General features: G+C 36.5%; 1 protein-coding gene across 1 annotated transcript in view; it reads right to left on the bottom strand.

Moving 5' to 3' along the window:
- RAB27A (RAB27A, member RAS oncogene family) overlaps positions 1–22,319 on the bottom strand; it is a 69,367-nt gene that overhangs the window by 12,772 nt on the left and 34,276 nt on the right. Inside the window, exons 3-5 of the mRNA XM_036078275.2 lie at positions 13,488–13,662; positions 4,534–4,619; positions 2,211–2,314 (exon numbers count right to left, since the gene is read on the bottom strand). Of these exons, the coding sequence (XP_035934168.1) occupies positions 2,211–2,314; positions 4,534–4,619; positions 13,488–13,640 (343 nt within the window). The 5' untranslated portion in view covers positions 13,641–13,662. The remainder of the gene's footprint in view (positions 1–2,210; positions 2,315–4,533; positions 4,620–13,487; positions 13,663–22,319) is intronic.

The raw sequence follows: 22,319 nt of genomic DNA, 5'->3' as shown, positions 1-22,319 counted from the left end.
TATCTTTCTATTGAAGGCCATTTGAAAAAAACTTGGAGAATTTTTAGTTCTTATTGCTAATCATAAAGCTCTGTTTTTCGTATAGTGTCTCCCCATAGCAATATTTTTAAAAGAACTGTCTTCCTATGAACTAGCGTGTTTCCATCTGAAATGTTTTCACATTTTTCTATTATCCTAAGGCAGAATCAATTCAATTAAAATAAGAAAGATATATGATTAAATGAGAGAAAACGCAGAGAAGACTCAGCTCTCGGTTCAGTCTTCTGAATTCAGCAGGGCTCACCTTTGGGCTTGCATGTATCCCCTTCCCAAGGGGCATGGAGAGCTTTGGAGTCAAGAGAGAACTGACTGCCAGGGCAGCTCTGGAGAAGCTAAAAGGAGGGTGCAGACCTGCTCTCCTCTCCCCAGGCCAGTCAGGGCCCAGGAGTCAGCTACTTGTTTAAGAGGCAACAGTGCCTCTGTTTCCACAAAAAAGAAGAAATGAATAATCCCTGTAATATTCAAAATGCTAATAAGCAGAGGAAAAATAAAATGTATAGACAATAAATTGTTATTCCTAATTAAGATTTGATATTATTATCTCTGATACTGAACACTAACTTTTTTCTTTTTTTAAAGGCGGGTTGGGGAGAATACTTTCCATTGAAGATATAAAATCTGCAAAATGTGTAAATTTTCTCTACCTAATTTCACGATAAGAATTCTTTTACACTATAAGGATAACAAAATAAAATGCATACGTTACATATTTCATAATTTTGTTATTTATCTAATCAGCTAAAAAGTCCAGATAGGCAAGATTTATCTGTCTCAGAGTTTCCATTTCTATCTGTGAAAAGAGGTGGGTTGATGATTTCTCAATGCTGAGATTCTATGAGCACATCTCTAATAAGAATCTTACAGTGTTTGACTTAAAGTCTCAGAACTTGTTAGAATGATACAAAGAAGAGGATGATGAGCGAGGGCTGAGGATAAAGGACTAGACATAGCCACCATCATTCAGCTTTAATCGAAATAATGAGGTGTGCGACACAGGCATTTAACCAAGTGAAGCCCAGTGAGCATAACTAAATTTGAGGACCCTATACTTAAAGTATTAAATAGCTCTTCAGCCCATAATGATCAACTTAGTTAAGAAAGGGCATAAAAGGCTACTGAACGGAAAGCCAAACTCCATGTCCTCCAAGAAGGACAGGACTACTCTTCAAGGCCCAGAGTCCTCATCCTAAAATAAAGACACACCACCTGTCTGAATCTTCACCCAGGGTGCTTGTGAGGATCAACTACAAAGTATGTGAAAATGCTTTGAAAAATCACAATGCACCATATAAATTACTTATTTAAAAACTCCTTAAAAATAAGGTTTTCTACTATCAAAACCACAGCCAATGACCCCTTCATAATACCAAAACACCAAGTTATTTTTAAATAGTAGGTATTTTTAATAAGTATTTTCATTTTAAGGATTTGGATGTTAAGAATTTAACATCACAGCCTTCCCCAATAGATTCTCTAGGTTTGCACTAATACAACTAATAGAGAAAAATGTACTTTTGCAAATTGTTATTTGATGAAGTGGCAGGATTTTAAGTGGCTGCTAACCAATCATTTAAGAGATTAGGATCTCTCCAAAGAGCCAAGATGAGGGTGGGTGTGTGCGCGTGTATAGTGCTGGGGACCACTTTTGCCAATGTAATTTTAGATGGGATGCTGATGGGATCCTTCTGGCAACTGCTCTGGCCTTAAAAGGAGAAAAGGAAGCTCTGAGTACAGAAGAGACAGGGAGCCAGGGGTATGATCTACTAAGCCCTCAAAAGATATTTATGTCTATGTAATAGATGTATTAAACCCTGGATGATATGAATCCTGATAGCATACAATAGGCAAGCAGATACTTAGAGATTTAACTTTTCTGGGCCTCTGTTTCCTTATCTATAAAATGGGGATAAGAGCATCCTCTGTTTTCCACATGTAAAGTGCTGCCACGTGCCTACAGGATAAGAAGTACCCAACAAACCAAAGTTAGTATTACTAGGAAAAGCAGAGTATTTCAGTAATCTTTGCCCCCAAAGTAAAACCTTACTCCTTTAAACAGCATTTTTAATAGTACTAGGAGCTCCTCCAAAACAACTTACAACAGAAGTAGAATTTCAGAGAGCACTGTATTGTGGGAAGGGGGGAGTGGGAGACAGGGAAACAATAGCACTTACTTATCCAGTTTCTGACATTGAGGAAACTTTGCTCATTTGTCAGATCAAAAAGCAGAAGAAACCCCATAGCATCTCTGAAGAACGCTGTTGTCAAGCTACGAAACCTAGGAACATAAAAGCAGATTGGTCATCTAAATCATGGCCCCACTCCTGAAATATAAAACTACCAATAGTGCCCTCAGCCTCTTCCAATAATTCATCAATAACAAATTAGGTATTTAATAATGTGCCATTGTTTCTAATAACTTCATATTATTTATGTATATTATATCTCTTAATTACATAAGATTTAGCAAATTATGCTATCAAATGGATATCTAGAGCCACAAAGAATACTTAAAAATATACTGAGACTTTATAAAACACCAACAATTATCAAAAGTTATATTTGGAATTCAATCATACAGAGAACAAACTGATGGCTACCAGAGGGGAGGTGGGGGGCGGGGAGGGTGAAATATACAAAGGGGATTAAGAGTACACTTATGATGAGCACTGAGAAATGCATGGAACTGTGGAGTCACTCTATTGTATACCTGAGACTAATATAACACTGTACGTTAATTATACTGGAATTAAATAAAAAAAAATAAAAATCATCTCTGTAAATTTTTAAAAATTAAAAAAACAAATTGGATGATGATATTCCAAAAGTATATAAGACACTTATTTATCACTTACATAAGTTTATATGTTAATGGACCATGTAATTTGAAAAATCAGACTGCTGGACAGGGATCATAAGAACTGGCTCATGATCCCTTAGTCTCAGTCAAGAATTTACTTAATTAGGCCCAAAGCAATGGTTCTTGCTGTATATGTTTTCTTTGTCCCTAGAAAGTTCAGCTTGACTTGATGTTATAATGGGGTCCATGACCTTTTAATTTTAGTCTCTAAAGAGGTCTCATAACTCTGATAACCATTTCTTTGGCTTTAAGGTGGGAGTAGTATTGACTCAGTCTTATCCTTTCTTGGTACTCTCTCTTCCAAGGCTTTATCCTGCTGTCTCCCACTCTCTCTCCCTCTAAAGGTCAGTTTCCACTTTATTTTTATGTAAAGTCTGCAACTGACAGGCATAGATTCCAGGGAAGAAAATACTGGTATGAATTTGTCATCTAATCTGTTTAAGTTTTCTCAAATATTTCTAATCAATGTTTTTACAAGAAGAGTCCTTATCCTTTAGGAATACATACCAAAGTAATTATAAATGAAAATATCTGATAAATGGAATTTGCTTTAAAATAATTTGTGATTTGGGGCTCCCTGTTCTATGGGGAGCCTGCTTCTCCCTCTCCCACTCCCCCTGCTTGTGTTCCCTCTCTCGCTGTATCTCTCTGTCAAATAAATAAATAAAATCTTTAAAAAAATAAATAAAAATAAAATAATTTGGGGGAGGGGTAAGAAGGGATAGAGGTATACATGAAATAAGATAGGCTACAAATTGATGACTACTGAAACTGGGAAATATATTCATGATTTTATTATACTATCCTCTGTAGTATATATATTTGAAGATTTTCATAATAAAAAGTTAAAAAACAGAACACTTCAGGGGCGCCTGGGTGGCTCAGTCGATTAAGCGTCTGACTCTTGGTTTTGGCTCAGGTCATGATCTCAGGATGGTGAGATTGAACCCCGAGTCAGCCTCCGCACTCAGTGGGGAGTTTGCTAAAGTTTCTCTCTCCCTCTCCCTCTGCCCCTCCCCCACCCTGGCTCGCTCGCTCTCTCTCAAATAAATCTTTTAAAAAATAAAAACCAAACAGAATACTTCAAAGAAACTGTGAGAGAAAACAGCAGCTATAACTGAAAGAAATTTTATATCAAGATTTCATGTGACTTATTTTGATCAAGCAACTTCTAACCATATGAGTTAATTCCAATCAGATTTTCTGTGAGGTTTCCATAATCAGGCAAGAATAATGCAGGTAATTCTGCAGTTGTCTTTGTGGCTGTGTAAATAGCTAAAGTAAATGGAGAAAAGTGTATAAATCTTAAAGAACAAGAACAAGAAGAAAAATGGAGGAGGAGGAGGAAAGACAAAGGAAGGAGGAAGAGAAGAAAGGAGGAGGAAAAAGAAGGAAGAAGTAAAAACTCCATAAGTAAGATAGTCTATTTTGAAAAGGATTCATTTTTCCTTTGACCTTGTATGAAATAGACATCATTATCATTTCAGACTGATAAATTTCCTGCTAATTTAGCAGCATGTCTTATCTAGGTGCAAGTCAACTAATCAGCCGGCCTTTTCCTGCTCAGGAACTGTGTGAAGGGCATAGCTGGTTTTCCCTTTCCTCCAGTAAGGAACACATAACTAAAGATCTCATACCTCTCTTGCCCTGCCGTGTCCCATAATTGCAGGTGGATTCTCTGACCTCTGCCAATGGTTCCATCTGGTCCATTGGCTCTGTACACCTAAAATAGCAAAATGAAAGAGAAAAAGAAAACTTTTGAGACTGATGAACTCTTCCCACTTTTCTCTTCAGTACAACTCCCATAAGCATCTAAACTTCTAAAAAATCCCATTTGGAATACAACCTTATTTGTATGTTATTCCAAATAATTGTCTTTGGATAATATAATAATTTGTATTAAAACATATATACCTTATATATTTTTATAAATATATTATGAAATATATACATAACACATAATTTGTATAAAAATAATCTGCTCACCTTTCCTCAAAGTTCCCTCAGGTCACTAGTATTTTTCCCAATCCCATCTTTAAAAAGTACTCTAAAGCAATTTTATAGGTAGGACCTCTGAAGATCTCTTCTTCCATAAAAGCAATGAAACACTGGCCAAAAAAAATGTCAAAATCCACTTTTTCCAAACTCTGAAAATTAACAAAGAATCGCAATGTCCCAAGAAGCATCCAATCAAGAAAAATGGCTGAATATCAGTAAAAACAGTAAAATTCGTGCTGTTTTAATTTATCCTATTCCCATCCCACTCTTCCCAGCTCATCAATAGCCTTGAAAACCAAGAGATGCACAACTATAGTAGCTGTGAAAACAATCAGTTCACTGGGCAGTGAAGGGAGTGGAGGCAAAACAGGTTTGAAACTCCCCAAAGTCTCATCTCCAGAGTACTGTCTGAAAGTTGCCTGTAAAGCTCCATTCCCAGGCCTTGACTTGACTTTGCCAAACTCAGAGCTTGCTCTATGATAATAATCTTACCCTTAGGGCATTTGTTGAAAACAATTAGCAGCAATTATTTAACATCACAGCTACCAAAGGCAGCAATACCAATTGGGGCTAACAAAAGCCTAACCAAAAAACTTGAAGAAAAAAAAAAAGGAAATGAGACGTCCATAGGGAGATTTGAAAAGCTCCAAAATGTTACAATGGAATGTACCAGGCCAGTCTCATGTATAGCACTGTACATATGCCTGGGAAAGACTTGAAAAGACCCTATTATCTTATCTCTAGCTAACTTCGAGGCTCTTCTCAAGCAGGAAGTGATGGCTAAGACAGAGTTGTAAACTGCCTGCAAGAGCATTAGGCACATGTCCCAAAACAGGCATGCACATTCACATGTGCACATGCACATGCATGCACACACACACACACACACACACACACACTGTCAGAAAAAGCTGACAGAGTTATTGGTTCAAGAAATCTGTCTGCTCAGGGGTGCCTGGGTGGTTCAGTCAGTTAAGCATTTGACTCTTGGTTTTAGCTCCAGTCATGATCTCAGGTTGTGAGATAGAGCCCCATGTCAGGCTCCATGCTTAGCACAGAGTCTGCTTGAGATTCTCTCTCTCCCTCTGCCCTTCCCCCTCCTTGGGAAAGGGGAGAAATCTAATTCTAGAGTTGCCAGATTATATTATTTAAAATGTCCAGTTTTCAGCAAAGTTTATGAGACACAAAAAGAAACAGGAAAGTATGGCTCATACACAGTGGGGGAGAGGAAATCAACAGAAACCATCCCTAAGGAAGGGGACTTAGTAGACAAAAAAAAAAAAAAAAGAAAAAGAAAAAGTCATTAAGATTTTATTTATTTATTTGAGAGAGAGAATGAGAGAGAGAGACCACAAGAAGAGGGAGGGTCAGAGGGAGAAGCAGACTCCCTGCTAAGCAGGGAGCCCGATGTGGGACTCAATCCCGGGACTCCAGGATCATGACCTGAGCCAAAGGCAGTCGCCCAACCAACTGAGCCACCCAGGCGCCCCAGTAGACAAAGACTTTAAATCAGCTATTATAAATATGTTCAAAGAACTAAAAGAAATCATGTCTAAAGAATTAAAGTATAGGGGCTCCTGGGTGGCTCAGTTGGTTAAGCACCTGCCTTTGGCTCAGGTCATCATCCTAGGGTCCTGGGATCAAGCCCCACATCAGGCTCCCTAATCAGTGGGGAGCCTGCTTCTTCCTCTCCCTCAATTGCTCCCCCTGCTTGTGCTTTCTTGTTCTCTCTCTCTCTCTCTCAAATAAATGAATAAATTTTTTTAAAGAATTAGAGAAAAGAATAATGCGTCACTAAATAGAGAATGTTAATAGAGATAGATATTATAAAAGGTAAATAGAAACTCTGGAGTTAAAAAGTACAGTAACTGAAGTGCAATATTCACTAAAGGGTCTCAATAGCAGACTTGAACTGGCAGAAGAAATAACCACTGAAATTGAAGATAGGACAGTTGAGGTTATCCAGGCCATGGCACAGAAGGAAAAAGAATAAAGAAAAATGAACAGAGTCTCAGAAACCTATGGAACCATCAAACATACCAACATATGCATACTGGCAATCCTATAAAAATACAGAGGCAGAAAATATTTTTGCAGAAATAATAGACAAAAACCTCCAAAATTTGATGAAAAACATTCATCTGCACATTCAAGAAACTCAGTGATCTCCAATAAAGTAATAGAGATTGACTAGACACATCATCATACTGTCAAAATCCAAAGATAAAAAGAGTATCTTAAAAGCAGCAAGTGAAAAGTGATTCCTCACATACAAGGAATCTCAATAAGACTAACAGCTGATTTGTCATTAAAGAACAATAAAGGCCAAAAGGCAGTAGGATGACAAAGTGCTGAAAGAAAAAAGACTATCAACCAAGAATTCTATATCCAACAAAGCTATTGTTTAAAATTGAAAGAGAAAGTAAGACATCAGCAGATAAACAAAAACAGAAAATTCATCACCAGCATACTTGCTGTATAAGGAATAATAAAGACAGTGCTTCAGGCTGAGATAAAAGGACACTGGACAGTAAGTTAAATCCATAAAAAGTAAAGAGAACCAGAAAGATAACTACATAGGTAAATATGAAAGACAGTATAAATGTATTTTTTAATTCTTTTCTTCCATCTGATTAAAACACAACTGTATGAATAATCATAAGTCTGTTGATTGGCACATAGCATATAAAAATGTAATTTGCATGACAATAACAGTGCAAAGGAGGGAGCAGGAAATGAAGCAGAGTTTCATGATAGTATTGAAATTAAGCTGGTATTAATCCAAACTACACTGTTAAAAATTAAGATGATAATTGTAATCCCTAGGGGAACTATTAAAAAAATAACTCATATATATAGTAAAAATAATGACAAGGAAATTAGAATGGTATACTAGAAAGTATATAACAAAAAATAAAGTAGTCATGAAAAAACAAGAGGAACAAAAAATAAGACACACACAAAACAAGTAGCAAAATGGCAAACATAAATGCTTTATCAGTAATTAAGTATAAATGAATTAAATACTCCAAATAAAAGGCAGAGATTGGCAAAGTGGATTTAAAAACATGATCCACTATGTACTGTCTATAAGAGACATGCTTTTAGATTCAAAGACACAAAGAGGTTGTAAATAAAAGGATGGGGGGAAAATATCATGCAAACAGTAACTAAAACACAGTTGGAGTGGCTTTACTAATATTAGAAAAAATAAACTTTAAGACAAAAATTGTTATTAGGGACAAAGAAGGATATTTCATAATGATAAAAGGGTTACTCCATTAAGAACATGTAGGGAGAAAAAGGAGAAATAAACATGTCAACCATTATATTGAGAGACTTCAATACTCCACTTTTCATAATGGATAGAACAAGTAGGCAGATGAACAAGGAAACAGAAGACTTATACAACACTGTAAACCAAAGACATAACAGACATCCATAGAACACTCAACAACTGCAGAACGCACATTCTTCCCAGGTACACAAGAAACATTCTCAAGGATAGGCCATGTATTAGATCATGAAACAAGCCTCGATAAACTTCAAAGTCTGAAATAATACAAACTATGTCTCCAACCACAATGGGGTAAAATTAGCAATCATTAACAGAAAAAAAATTTTGGAAAATTCACAAATATATAGAAATTAAATAACACAGTCTTAAATAACAATGGGTCAACGAAGAAACACAAAGGAAACGAGAAAATCTAATGAAGTACTGTATGGTGACTAATATAATAAAAAAAAAAGAAAATATTTTTAGATGGATAAAAATAAAAGCACAACTACAAAAAATTATCAAATGAAGCTAAAGCAGTGCCCAGAGGTAAATTTATAGCAGTAAACACCTATATTAAAAAAGAAGAAAGATCTCAAATCAGTAACTTAAATTTCAACCTTAAGAAACTAGAAAATAAGAGAAATTAAACCAAAAGCAAACAGAGGGAAAGAAATTATAGTGGAAATAAATTATCTTTTCTTTGAAAAGGTCAACAAAATTGATAAACCTTTAGCTAGACTGACCAAGGATAAAAATAGGAGACTCAAATTCCTAAAACCAGGAAGTTTTAAAAAGATCTCCTATATACCCAAACATATTAAAAAATAATAAAAAGTAAAATAATTTTTTAATATTTGTTTTAGAGAAAGAGAGAGAGCATGAGTGGGAGGGGCAGATTGAGAGGGAGAATCTCAATCAGACTCTGCTCTGAGTGCAAAACCCAATGTGGGGCTAGATCTCACAACCCTGAGATGATGACCTGAGCCAAAACCAAGAGTCAGACACTCAACTGACTGTGCCACCCAGGCACCCAAATTAAAATAATTTTTAAAAACTTTTAAAAAGGGGGGCACCGGGGTGGCTCAGTCGTTAAGCATCTGCCTTCGGCTCAGGTTATGATCCCAGAGTCCTGGGATCAATTCCCGCATCGGCTCCCTGCTCAGCCAGGAGCCTGCTTCTCCCTCTCCCACTCCCCCTGCTTGTGATCCCTCTCTCACTGTGTCTCTCTCTGTCAAATAAATAAAATCTTTAAAAAAAAAAAAATTTAAAAAGGACAACTACCAACTTTACATATATAAAAAGATTATAAAGGAATACTATGAACTGTATGCCAAAAAATTAGATAATCGTATGCCTAGACATAAACAATTGAAACTAACTCAAGAAGAAATAGAATATCTAAATAGACATATAACAAATAAGGAGACTGAATTAGTAATCAAAAACTTATCACAAAGAAAAGGCCAGGCCCAAATGTCTTCACTGGTGAATCTGACCAAGCATTTGGAGAGGAATCAACACCAATCTTTCCCAAACTTCCAAAATATAGAAAAGAAGGAAACACTTCTCAACTCATTTTGTAAGGCCAATATTATCCTGATACCAAAACTAAAGATATGCAGAAAAAAAAACTACAGACCAATATCCATTCTGAGTATATAGACACCAAAATACTAGCAAACAGAATTCAGCAACATATAAGAAGGATTATATACCATGACAAAGTAAAATTTATCACAGGAACAGCAAGGTTGATTTGACTTACAAAAATCAGTCAATCAATACAATATAATACACCATAGTGGAATAAAGGACAAAACCACATAACCATCTCTATAGATGCAGAAAAAAAATCCTTTGAAAATATTCAATGTCTTTCATGATAAAAACACTCAAAAACAGAAGAGAATGTCCTCAACTTGAAAAACAGCATCTATGAAAAAACACAGAGCTTACATTGTACTTAATGGTGAAGGTCTGAATGCTTTCTCCCTGCAATCAAAAACAAGATGAGGATGTCCTCTCTCATCAGTTCTATTCAACATTTTACTGGAGGTTCCTGCGAGGGTAATTAGGCAAGAAAAAAAATAAAACATATCCAATTGGAAAAGAAGAAGTAAAGCAGAAGGTGACATGATCTTGTATATAGAAAACCCTAAGGAATAAATACACACACACACACACACACACACACACACACACAATTAGAACTAATAAACAAGTTCAGCAAGGTTTCTGTATACAAGATCAATTTACAAAATAAATTCTATTTCTATACATGGGCAATGAACAATTCAAAGTGAATTAAGAAAACAATTCAATTTCCAATAGCATAAAAAATTTAAATACTTAAGAATAAATTGAACAAAAAAGTGTAAAACTTACACTTTGAAAGCTATAAAACATTGTTGAAAGAAATTAAAGATCTAAACAAATGGAAAACTATCTCATGTTCATGGATCAGAAGATGTAATATTGTTAAGATACCAATATTCCCCAAATTGACCTACAGATTCGGTGCAACCCCTATCAGTGTCTCAGCTGGTTTCTTTGTAGAAATTGACAAGCTGACCCTAAAATTCAAATGGAATTGCAAGGAATTAAAAACAATCTTGAAAAGGAAGAACAAAGTGGGAGGACTCATGCTTCCCAATTTCAAAACTTAGTACAAAGCAGAAGTAATCTAGATAGTACTGGCTTAAGGATAGATATCTAGATGAATGGAATACAATTGAGAGTGCAAAAATAAACACATATATTTATGGTCAACTGATTTTGAACAAGAGTACCAAGACCACTCATGGGGGAAAGAATAGTCTGTTCAATAAATGCTGCTGGGACAACTGGATAACCCTATGCAAAAAAAAAAAAAAATAGAAGCTGGACCCCTTTCATACCATATACAAAATTAACCCAAAATGGATCATAGACCTAACCATAAGGGCTATAATTATTTATATATAATTAAAATATATATAATTAAAAATATATATATAATTTAAATATATATATATGAACATTTATCCAGAATATATTTTTAAAACTCTTAAAAGTAAAGAAAAGACCACCAATTTCAAAACAGGCAAACAATCTGAAGACATTTCTCCAAAGATGATACACAAATGGCTAATAAGTACATGAAAGAAATGATTGCTCAAAAACATCTGTCATCAGGGAAATTTATGTCAAACCTACAATGAGATACCACAGCACACTCACTGGAATGATTATAATCAAATAGACAATAACAAGAGTTGGTGAGGATATGGAGAAAATGGAACCCTCCTACATTGCTGGTAAGAATGTAAAATGGTGCAGCATCTTTAGAAAATTTGGAAGTTACTCAAAGTTAAATAGAGAGTTATCATATGGCAAATTAATTCTACGCCTAGGTGTATACCCAAGAGATTTGAAAACATAAGACCACACAAAAAATGTGTATGACTCTCATGGTTCATCTCCCCTCCTGCTATCTTCTTCTTTCTTTCTTTCTTTTTTTTTTAACATATAATGTATTATTTGTTTCAGAGGTATGGTGATTAACATAACATAATAAAAAAAAAAGAAAGTACAAAGGCACACTGAGTAGAAGCAATTTATAATACATCTATTTAAAAAAGGGCTCATATCCAAAATATATTTTTAAATTTCTACAAATAAAAAAAGGGCAAAAGACAAAAAAAAATGTATATGACTGTTAATGGAAGCATTATTCATTACAGCTTAAAAGTGAAACCACCCAAATGTCTATCAATGGATGAATAGATAAACAAAATGTGGTATATCAATACAATGGAATATTATTTGGTCATAAAAAAGAATGAAGTTCTGATACATGCTACAACATGGATGAACCTTGAAAACATTATGCTAAGTGAAAGAAGCCAGACACAAAAGGCCATATATTGTATGATTCTATTTATATGATATGTCCAGAATAGTCAAATCTATACAGAATAGATTAGTGGCTAGAGGGAGGATAAATGGGGAATGACTGCTAAAGGGCATGAGGTTTCCTTTGGGGGTGATGAAATGTTCTAAAATGAGATGCACAACTGTGAATATTACTAAAAACCACTGAATTGTATACTTCCAATGGGTGAATTTTATGTGAATTATATCTCAATAAAGTGATTTTTAAAAAACAAGGTTATAAAATGGGAATTAATAAATATAATCACATACATATATATTGATTCTACTAATTATATGTCAATACTAAAAATTTAATGAAATCCTACTCTTACTCAGTGTCTCTGAGTCTATAAGATTCTCTGGCAGTGGAAGAAAAAGACCTTGAGTAAGAAGGAATGAATTCTTCTATCCTAGAAGCCAGAGACCCTTTATCTTTTCCAGGTAGAATATGCTCCATTGAAAGATCTGTGTCATTAATCTCTTGACCACTTGTTGAGGGGCTTCATGGTAACAGTCGATTTTTCAGCAAGAAATGTAGCTCATGATGAAGGCCATCTTCCCTCTGCAAATCTGACACAGGGACCTCCTGCCCTCCCCTCCACCAGCAGAATAACTTGCAGCCCTATGGTCCCTTAAATAAAGAAAAAAAGAGCCTCTTCCTTCATCATTGAGTAGAACCTCCCTGTTCCCTTGGTAACTTCCCAGCTCAACATACACGACTGGCATTCTCACTCCCACGCCAACCTCATCTTCCTGGCAGCAGTGACAAGTTCCGCCATTTAGTGTTCCATGTGGGATTGAATTAAGACAAAGGCCATTAAAAATGACATCAAAGGTGGAAGAAACAGTCCACAAAACAGGAGTAGGTTGGCTAGGGTGGTTTGTAGGCTTCATAACAAAGGTAGACAAATAACTTTGTGGAGTTCTGAGGGAACATACAAGTCAAAAGGGTATCAAGGGAAAATTAAAAGAAATCTTCACTTTTGTCTCATTGGTTTTATATTAAAGGTCCTTCAGCACAACCTTCTATTTTTATTTTTTTAAAGATTTTATTTATTTAATTGACACACAGAGAGAGACAGCAAGAGAGGAAACACAAGCAGGGGGAGTGGGAGAGGGAGAAGCAGGCTTCCCACTGAGCAGGAAGCCCAACATGGGGCTCGATCCCAGGATCCTGCGATCATGACCTGAGCCAAAGGCAGACGCTTAATGACTGAGCCACCCAGGTGCCCCAGCACAACCTTTTAAATCACATTTCCTAGATTGAACAAAATACACTTTCACATGCACCCTTCCAATTTTATATTCCAAACTTTGTCCTTCTAATTCCTACAAAATAAACTAGACAGACAGGCAAATACTGAATCAGAGATCACATTTTTATATAGAACTTACCACTCTCTTTTCCCTGAAATCAATGCCCACTGTCGTGATAAATTTGGAGTTAAATTTACCATCTGTGTACTGGTAAAGTACACTGGTCTTCCCTACTCCAGAGTCTCCCAAAGCTAAAAACTTGATGAGGTAATCATAGTCTCCATCAGACATAATGAAGAACTCAGTGGTTCACCTGTAAAATACAAACAAATGCATATTTACTAAAAAGCTATCAGGAAATATTAGAATCTTCCATGAATAAAGTGAGTTGTTTTAATACCCAGTTCAATAAGTACTATGTGATACCTATATGCCTAAGGGTTCTGTGAAGAGGATTAGATAGTATTCACTGCCCCCAAGGACCTAATAATTTGCTAGATGAGATGTTACTAAAATAATAAATAACAGCTTAATTTAAATTTAATGTGCACATTATAGTACCATTAAGACAAAAATTCCAAGTCAGAGTAAAAATTAAGAAGACAACCAGCACTAAGTCTTACATGCAGATCACATAGAACAAAAATTTTGAAAAGAAAGAAGGAGAATGTTAGAGGAATAATAATAATTCTTAGAGTGCCAGTGGTTCCAACTCCCCCCTTCTTTTTCAAAGTCTCCTGGTGCCCTTTTCATGATTTGTTTTTATTCTCTAAATAGATTCCAACTTCTCAAAATATCAGTCCAACTGAAAATGTAGTCTGTCTCCAGGGAAGACTTACTTCTTTTTGTGCTCCCATTTCTAATACCAATAAACCCTCCAGAAAATCAGAAAAATAATCAGTTCTCCCACTACCACTGACAACTCCACATGCCATTCAAACATGAATATTCACCTATTCACATACACATCAGATGCCCTACATTAGATGCTGCTGATTTTCCTCTCAATGTCTATTTTCACTAAGCCTCACATTGAGAAACTTCACTACAATTCTCAATGCTTCCTATAAGATTTCTATAGATCCATAAAATTAATAAAAGCACAAGCAAGGACATTTATTGATTTTCAAGGCTTCTTCCCCCCACCCCATCCTCAATTTGGCGACTCACCTTATGCTCAAAATTCCTGAATGCTGACCCCCAAGAGCCACTGCAATTTACTTCCTCATAGTGCCTTAGTAAAGATCTGGGACCTCATATTCAGATATGGCTGGTCAGCTGATAAGGGCAGAGACTCCACAAACATTCATAATTCTATTTGCACACTATAAAGAATGACACTTCACAGATGATGGCTTCCCTACATTATACCTTCCGTATTCACAGGTTTGGTTGCAGTATTAATGGTATATAACAGAATTCCTCTCCAGAAGCGGACCAATAGGGTACAAATAAATATTCTAGTACGTCATATCATAGGATCTCATTTGGCTCCAAGTTATTCATTAATTAGAGCTAAGAATTGAAAAGCAGGTCCAGATAACGTTTAATCATTTTGGAGGTTCCCCTCAAAATGAATGAGGAAGCAGAAAGCAACTCCAAATTCTGCAATGAGAATGATACAAGACAACACTTACTTCCTCTTTACTTTTAATTTGAACAAAGGGTGGTCATTCCTATGTCTATGTTTTAATATCATTTAAGGTACAGGAGAAAATGATGTCACCAATGTCATCACTTTTCTAGAATTCTCTAAATCCACTTGAATGGAATTCAAAGACAGATGAAACTATATCGGCTGCACCAAAATTTAATGTGTTTAGTTATCATGGGAGAAGAATCACACATATAAATCTAAAAATGCTCTTTGTGGGTTTTTCTATTCATATTGACAGTGATACATAACAGTTTGTTCCCAAACCAAGCCATCATAAAGGAAGTATTAACAAACCAAATACCACAACTGAAGGTATATAAGTTTCACCATCAATATTAATCATAGTTTGCATTCTTCAGATCGCACCTCTAGGCAATTATCTGCCTTGTTAATCTGAAAATAAATGTCCAGACCTTTCACTCTCTGGGTTCAGTTTTCCAAAGGATGAAATAGAACCCAGAGAGGTTAACTCATTTGCACAGTCTAGAATATAAATCCCTTAATTCCAAGTTCAATGTCCAGTCTACCTCCAAGCTTATTGTCTGTTACTCAAGCTTCCACAAATGCATGTTGGGCTTAAAGGTGACCAGGTATGGTATCATACAAGGTAGCCTAATAGGAAACACATGACCTCCAAAGTCAAGCTGAGCTGGGCTAAATTCCATGTCTCCCACATGGCTCAAATGTCTCTGAGTCTTGGACAGGTTTCTATCCTGTGAAAAACAAGATACTATATACACTCCTTCACACCATTGTTCCAAAGATTGAACAAGATACTCTTTGTGAAGCACCCAGCATAGTGCTTGGCATATACTGAATACTCAGTAAATGTTAGCTAACCCTCTTCACCCCATTCTGGACAGATCGGACTGGCTCTAAAGACCTAGAACAATCTCTGAAATTGCCTCTGAGTAGCTCAAAACATATTTCTAGCACAAAGGATTTCTGACTGGCTCAGAGTCCTTTGCCGAGTCAACACATCACTTTCAAAGTAATTCTGATCTTTTTTGGCCAATTTAAAGCATTTTCATTTTAAATTGACATGCCTATTGCAAAAGAAGTTATGACCAGCTTAAAAACAGGTTCAAATCTGTATAAAACACTGCAGTCCATTCTATCAAGCTCATACTTGTTCAAAAAAATCTGAATGGTTCATTGTAGTTCAGAATGAAAGAGTCGAATTCAAAGAGGTTACACGTACAAAAATATTTCTGACTGAGCTAAAGCCACTTTGGCTAAAACTAAATATATCTAATGAAAATTACTGGGGTCTGGTTTCAATAGCTCAAACTGCTTCAAACTAGTTTTACCTAGCTCAAAAAAGTTCTGACCTGGAAGGCATGTTCTGACTGGCTCACATGAGGTTTGATTGGTTTGGAGTATATTTTACTGAGTCAAATTAGTGCTGACCAGTTAAATCTCTTCAACTGGGTCATACTTGCTCTAATTTTATCAAACTGCTTATAACCAATTCATGTCATCTAAAAAATTGCTTTTACTGTCTTAGACTGATTAAAAACTGGTTCAAACCAGTCCAAGTTGACTGATCAGATGTTCAAACAGTTCAAGACTAGAAATGTAAAATGATAAACAGAAACACAAAAAGCAATGGTTTGGTGCTTTAAACATATGCTGAACCAAAACACTTAAATTTTTACTTATAATTACCTCAGTTGCAGATAGTCTATACACCCAATTTATCTCCACCACAATATAGTTTCTTTCTACACTTGAACGGTTTGTACGTGTTGGAGAACAGTAAACAGGTTGGGAGAAAGGAATATGGGCATGATGGCAGAGAATATGATAAACAATAGGAAAAGGTGTGATGAGTGACAGAGGCTTCCTTGGTTGACAACTCCACCATTCATTTTATCTCAGGGACCTGGGAGCAAAACATTAATCCGTGATCCAACAATAAAAGAGATTTCAAGTTAAGGAAAACCTGTAGCAAATTTGGAAGCTATGTAAAGTGTCTCCTAAATTGGTCACAATGACTAGGCTAGTCTGGGTTAACAGAGACCAGAATTCTAAAAAGTAAGGAAGATGCAAGGAAATAAAAGGACTCAGGAAGGAAGCAGGCCTCCAAATTGGTAACAGATTTTTCAGGGTTTGGGTAGGGTATTGATGGTGACAAGCTTCTTATCGGAGTTTGCAGCCAGTTAGTCGAATCCCAGAATTAGTGGAACCATTCCATCTTTCAGCAGAATATAATTCTGGTGCATAGCAAACTATAACCCCAAACCCATCTTGCAGTCCCATATATGTGTTTTACCACTGCTTATCACCACCAGATGAAGAAAACTTAATGTTAAGTTTCAGCTGCTGGTAGGTCTTCATATAGAACCATCTTCATATTAAAAATTATTTTTATTTCTTATTTTTGTTATTCAAGTCTTGAGTGGTATTTGAGGGGCCTAGTTTCTATAAAGAAAATGCTCTACTCCCCAAGTATGGAAATAACATATTATTTTTATGTTGGCATTTAGAGCAGAAAGGGAAACACTGAAAACACACAGTGCAGAATTTGACATTTGGGACACCCAAACAACATTTTGTGCATACTATTTGCAGTGAGCATTCCAGCCTATTGATGCTTAAGAAGCCAGTTCATGAAGGCTTTTCCCAATTGCATTACTCTTGCTAAAAATGGGTCAGAAGCATAGGTCAGAGGCCCACACACCAAGTACTTCACAATCCTTATCACAGCCCTAAAGTCAGGTGCTATACACCATGCACACTACCTCTCAGAAGGATCTCAGTGCCATTCTATCATGAATGCCCCAATGAGAAGACAAGTAAGTGGGTCTTGGGCAGTCTATTCACATGCTAACATGGGCTCAATTCCAACACATTGTTGAGAGAAAAGAAAAAGTAGAGGTCAACAACATGGACTCTAGAACCAAATCACCTGGATGTGAATCCAGTCATTTCACTTTAGAAAATTTAATCCCTTGGGGTGCCTGGGTGGCTCAGTTGGTTAAGCAACTGACTCTTGATTTCAGCTCAGGTCCTGATCTCAGGGTCCTGAGATCAGCCCGCGTCAAAATCTGTGCTCAACTCAGAGTCTGCTTGTCCCTCTCCCTCTGCTCCTCCCCCCCATACATTCTTTCTCTCTCTCTCTCCCAAATAAATAAAAGCTTTTTAAAAAAATAAAAGAAAAAAATTTTAAAGAAAATATAACCCCTTTTGCCTCAGGTTCCCCCATTTTAAAAATGGGAATGATTTTTTAAATTTAATTTTTATTTTATTAATTCTAGCATGCATATGCTTTCTCATTTTAACTTCTTTATAATCGGGATGCATCTTACATTTCATAGTCTTACAACCCATGACATCTTGCAATTATTACTAAATGAGGTGGCACTGGCGACTGTTATGTGAAAACCTTGCATTAGCATCTTCTAGCAAGATCACAAATGCACCACCAACACATTTTAGACTTGATGAAGCAGTAAACTTATCTCAGAGGGCTGACATGAGGACTGAGTTAATGTATACATGAAAAGCTCAGAACAGTGTCTGGCACACAGTAAATCTTGTATAACTATTAACTGCCATTAGCATCATCATCTTGCAATCTAGCCTCTGATGGTCAATATGCAGGCAATAATTACTTTCTTTCCTAGACTGTAAGAACTATGCCCCTAGACTAAAAATTAATGAAAGAAAAAATAATGATCTATGAAGATAACTTAAACTGAAGTTCATTCTTTATATTCTACATCTCCTTCAGGAAATAAAATCTGAGATACCTCAAGGAAATGTCTTCTAAAAAGTCAAGAATGACCCTAATTTGGGACCTGCAAAATACTTTCTTAGCTCACTTCTAGTGCTCCTCCCTACACAAATATTTTTTCAAAGTGCTCTCCACCCTCACTCTCACCAGATTAACAATAGAAAGCAAGGAACACCCACTTCCTCAACATACACTAAGTGGTGATAATTGCCTGCTGAGAGAAAGTCAATGATCTTCTTCCTTATTTAAAAAATAAAACATATCTTAATTGTTCTTCAGGGAATAAGATAGAAGAGAGTGGTTTTAGTTAAGAGCAAAGGAATTAGATTTCTCTCCCTCCCTCTCTCTCTCTCTCTCTCTCTCTCTCCATCATCCGCCCTACCCCACCCCACCCCACACACACACCCCTAGCCCAAATACTCCATAAAGCTTCCTATGAAAGTCAATCATAGACTCCAATCTTAGGATCCCCTATCATAAGGCAGAATCATTCTGAAACTACTTCTGATAGGTCAGCCATTTCTTGAAAGCCAAATTTTCCTCTATCACCCATATTTAGTACAGAGGATAAAAAAAGAGAGAGATAATATTAACTGACTAACTACCGTGTACCACGAACAGTACTGGGCATGCATGATTTTATTTCAGCACGACATCCTTAAAGAAGACTCCATGGTTTGTACAAAACTTATACTACATAGAGAGGTTTTCTTCATATGATGCGAAGTAGGCTTGGGTTCAAATTCCGACTCTGTGTGTGAGCTGGTCTGAGTTCTTTACACTAAGCCTCCATTCTTTCAACTATAAAATGGAGATAACAATGGTTATTAAGTGACATTATCCACAGAAAGCTTTTAGTGGATTGCTTGGTATATGTTAAATGTTCACTAATTGAAAGAAACTTGTCTTTAGCGATACCATTACTACCAGCCTCATCAAGTTCTCACCAAGGCATGTCATTTTATAATCTATTCTTAATTTAATCCACTACCTCAACCTTTAGAAAAATCATAGGAAAAATTCAATTTAGGTGCAATCACTTATGAGGTCTCTATTCAATACAAAAGCTATCTTGGCATCCCAATCTAACACTGAGTTTTATCTGTGTGATTTTTGGCAGTTTCAGAGCTGGAATGTTCATTAGTTGAATACTTTAATTTCCAGAAGAGGAAACTGAATGAAGCCCAGAGAAAACAAGTGAACAATATAAAATCAATCAGCAGGGGCACCTGGGGGGCTCAGTCCTTAAGCGTCTGCCTTCGGCTCAGGTCATGGTCCCAGGGTCCTGGGATCGAGCCCCGCATCGGGCTTCCTGCTCAGCGGGAAGCCTGCTTCTCCCTCTCCCACTCCCCCTGCTTGTGTTCCCTCTCTCGCTGTGTCTCTGTCAAATAATTAAATAAAAATCTTTAAAAAAATAAATAAAATAAAAAATAAATAAATAAAATCAATCAGCAGGTTAGATGTGGAGCTGAGCTAGATCCCTAGTCTCCTAAATTCTAGTCCTGTATCCTTTTCTAACATATCATGATTTTTGTTCTCTCTGTATTCCTTCCTTCAAAGCCAGGAACCTCAGTTATAATTGCTTTGATTCAGGAATCAAAAGTTTTCTGTGGTGCCAGCAGCGACGGAGATGAATTACTTTATAACTAAGGCTTAGACTTGGAGAAGTTGGGATGAAGGGCCTGTACTTCTGCCTGTCACAAAGCTCTTCCTTCTGATGGGTTCGCCCAAGGAGAGAGGTCATAAACTGAGGGCATGTCTGCCTCTTCTTGGTCACAGCAAATCTAAGAAATTATGTATGTTGACACGTGTACCATCTCCTGTAAATCCTCTTTATGTAGGTCTTTCATGTGGCTTCAAAATGGAAAGAGAGCAGAAAAATCATGAAGTTTTTCATTTCCCAACAGATTGGTTTGGTATTGAGCTTGGTGCTTTCTTCTCAAATCAAGATTATTTCCTGTGGTGCCACCTGAAGTTCTCTGTAAGGATACTTCTTCGGGCTCATTCACTCGCTCTTTCATTCATCGAATATATATTGACTGACTGCTTATTCTGTGCTTGGTGCCAGAGAACCATGGGAAGCCAATACTCAACATGAAAACCTTATACTTTTAGCCACATCCCAATCTACGTTCTCCTAAATGACTATACCCACTTCTTTGGGTTTTCAAAAAAGCCAATCCTCAAGAACATTTTAATCTTCCCTTGTAAACATAACACAACATGACAACAAAATTCACATCCTCATATTGCTCTTTCCCTGCCGATATGTGCACAAGTCACATGTTTGGCATGCTTATAAAGATGCAAAAGGAAGGAAAATGTAAAGCTCAATAGAGAAGAAAGAGAAAACCTTTAAAAGAGGAACATGAGTTATATTGTAAATGATTTTTATTGGACAATATTTTGAATTTCTTAGAAAGGTTAATAAAATATTACAGTGTTCCTATAGAGCTTATGGACTTCACCTGCCTTGCCCAAAGTGATTTCTATGTAGAAATAGGAAAATGTGAATATAACTATTACTTTTCAGATAAAACACAAAACATCAGCATTTTTGAGAACTATACTGCCTCATGTTCTGTTGTACATATTAATGTCCCCTTATTCAAGGGTTCTTTTAGAGAAAAATGTCCACGTACTAATGACTGGTGTAGAACAATAAAGGCTATTGGTGTTTTTTAAATTTAATGTTAAAAAGCAGTAGGCTTTTCTTGTTTAGTTTATGGCACCACTGTTGACCCATTCCTGGCATTCTGAAGGACACATATAATAAAGACAGCAGAAAACAGGAAGAGAAATCATATAAACGGGGCAGGATTGAAAAGGCATTTTACCATGTACCAAGATAGGAGTGGGGACAACTTGTGTCTACCAAATAAGCCCTGGCTACCACTGTCTCAGACCATTGCAATTCCTATACCCTAAAGTCAAACACATCTACTTTCACTACGAAAACACCATATGTCCTGCCCAATAGTGGGGCTCCCCATTTCCACAAGAGGAGACAGTCTCTGCCCTCTGTGCACGTGAGCTTCTTCTTCTCACTTTCTGGTCTAGGTAAGAGTAGATAGGTTTCTGCCCTCCTTGAGAGTGGAATAGGTGAAATTATAAACAAAGAGCTTGTCAGGATGCCTTGGTGGCTCATTCGTTTAAGCGTCTGCCTTGGGCTCAGATCGTGATCCCAGGGTCCTGGAATCGAGTCCCGCATCAGGCTCCTTGCTCAGTGGGGAGCCTGCTTCTCCCTCGTCTCTGCTGCTCCCCCTGCTTGTATTCTATCTGTCAAATAAATAAAATCTTGGAAAAAAAAAAAAAAGAGCTTGTCTTGTTTATGCAAAGATCTTGGGTAGAGAGAAGTAAGTAAAAATCCAACGGCTTTGAAAAATAGAAGGAAATTGGAATCTAGCTCTTTCTTGTCTCCTTATTCAAGGATGAGTTTGATTTTATCTAAATTGAGAATATTATATAACTGCATTAGATATTCACCTATAACCTATGATTCATAAATGTATTTCTATCAATACAGGGTTTTGTAGTAATATCATGGATCCAGCCTTAACAGTGAGGGGAGATA

This window comes from Halichoerus grypus, chromosome 8 (assembly GCF_964656455.1).
Source record: "Halichoerus grypus chromosome 8, mHalGry1.hap1.1, whole genome shotgun sequence".
In the NCBI taxonomy this organism is placed as follows: Eukaryota; Metazoa; Chordata; class Mammalia; order Carnivora; family Phocidae; genus Halichoerus; species Halichoerus grypus.
Note: the sequence above shows the minus strand (reverse complement) of the source record. Positions and strands in the feature narration are given on the sequence as shown.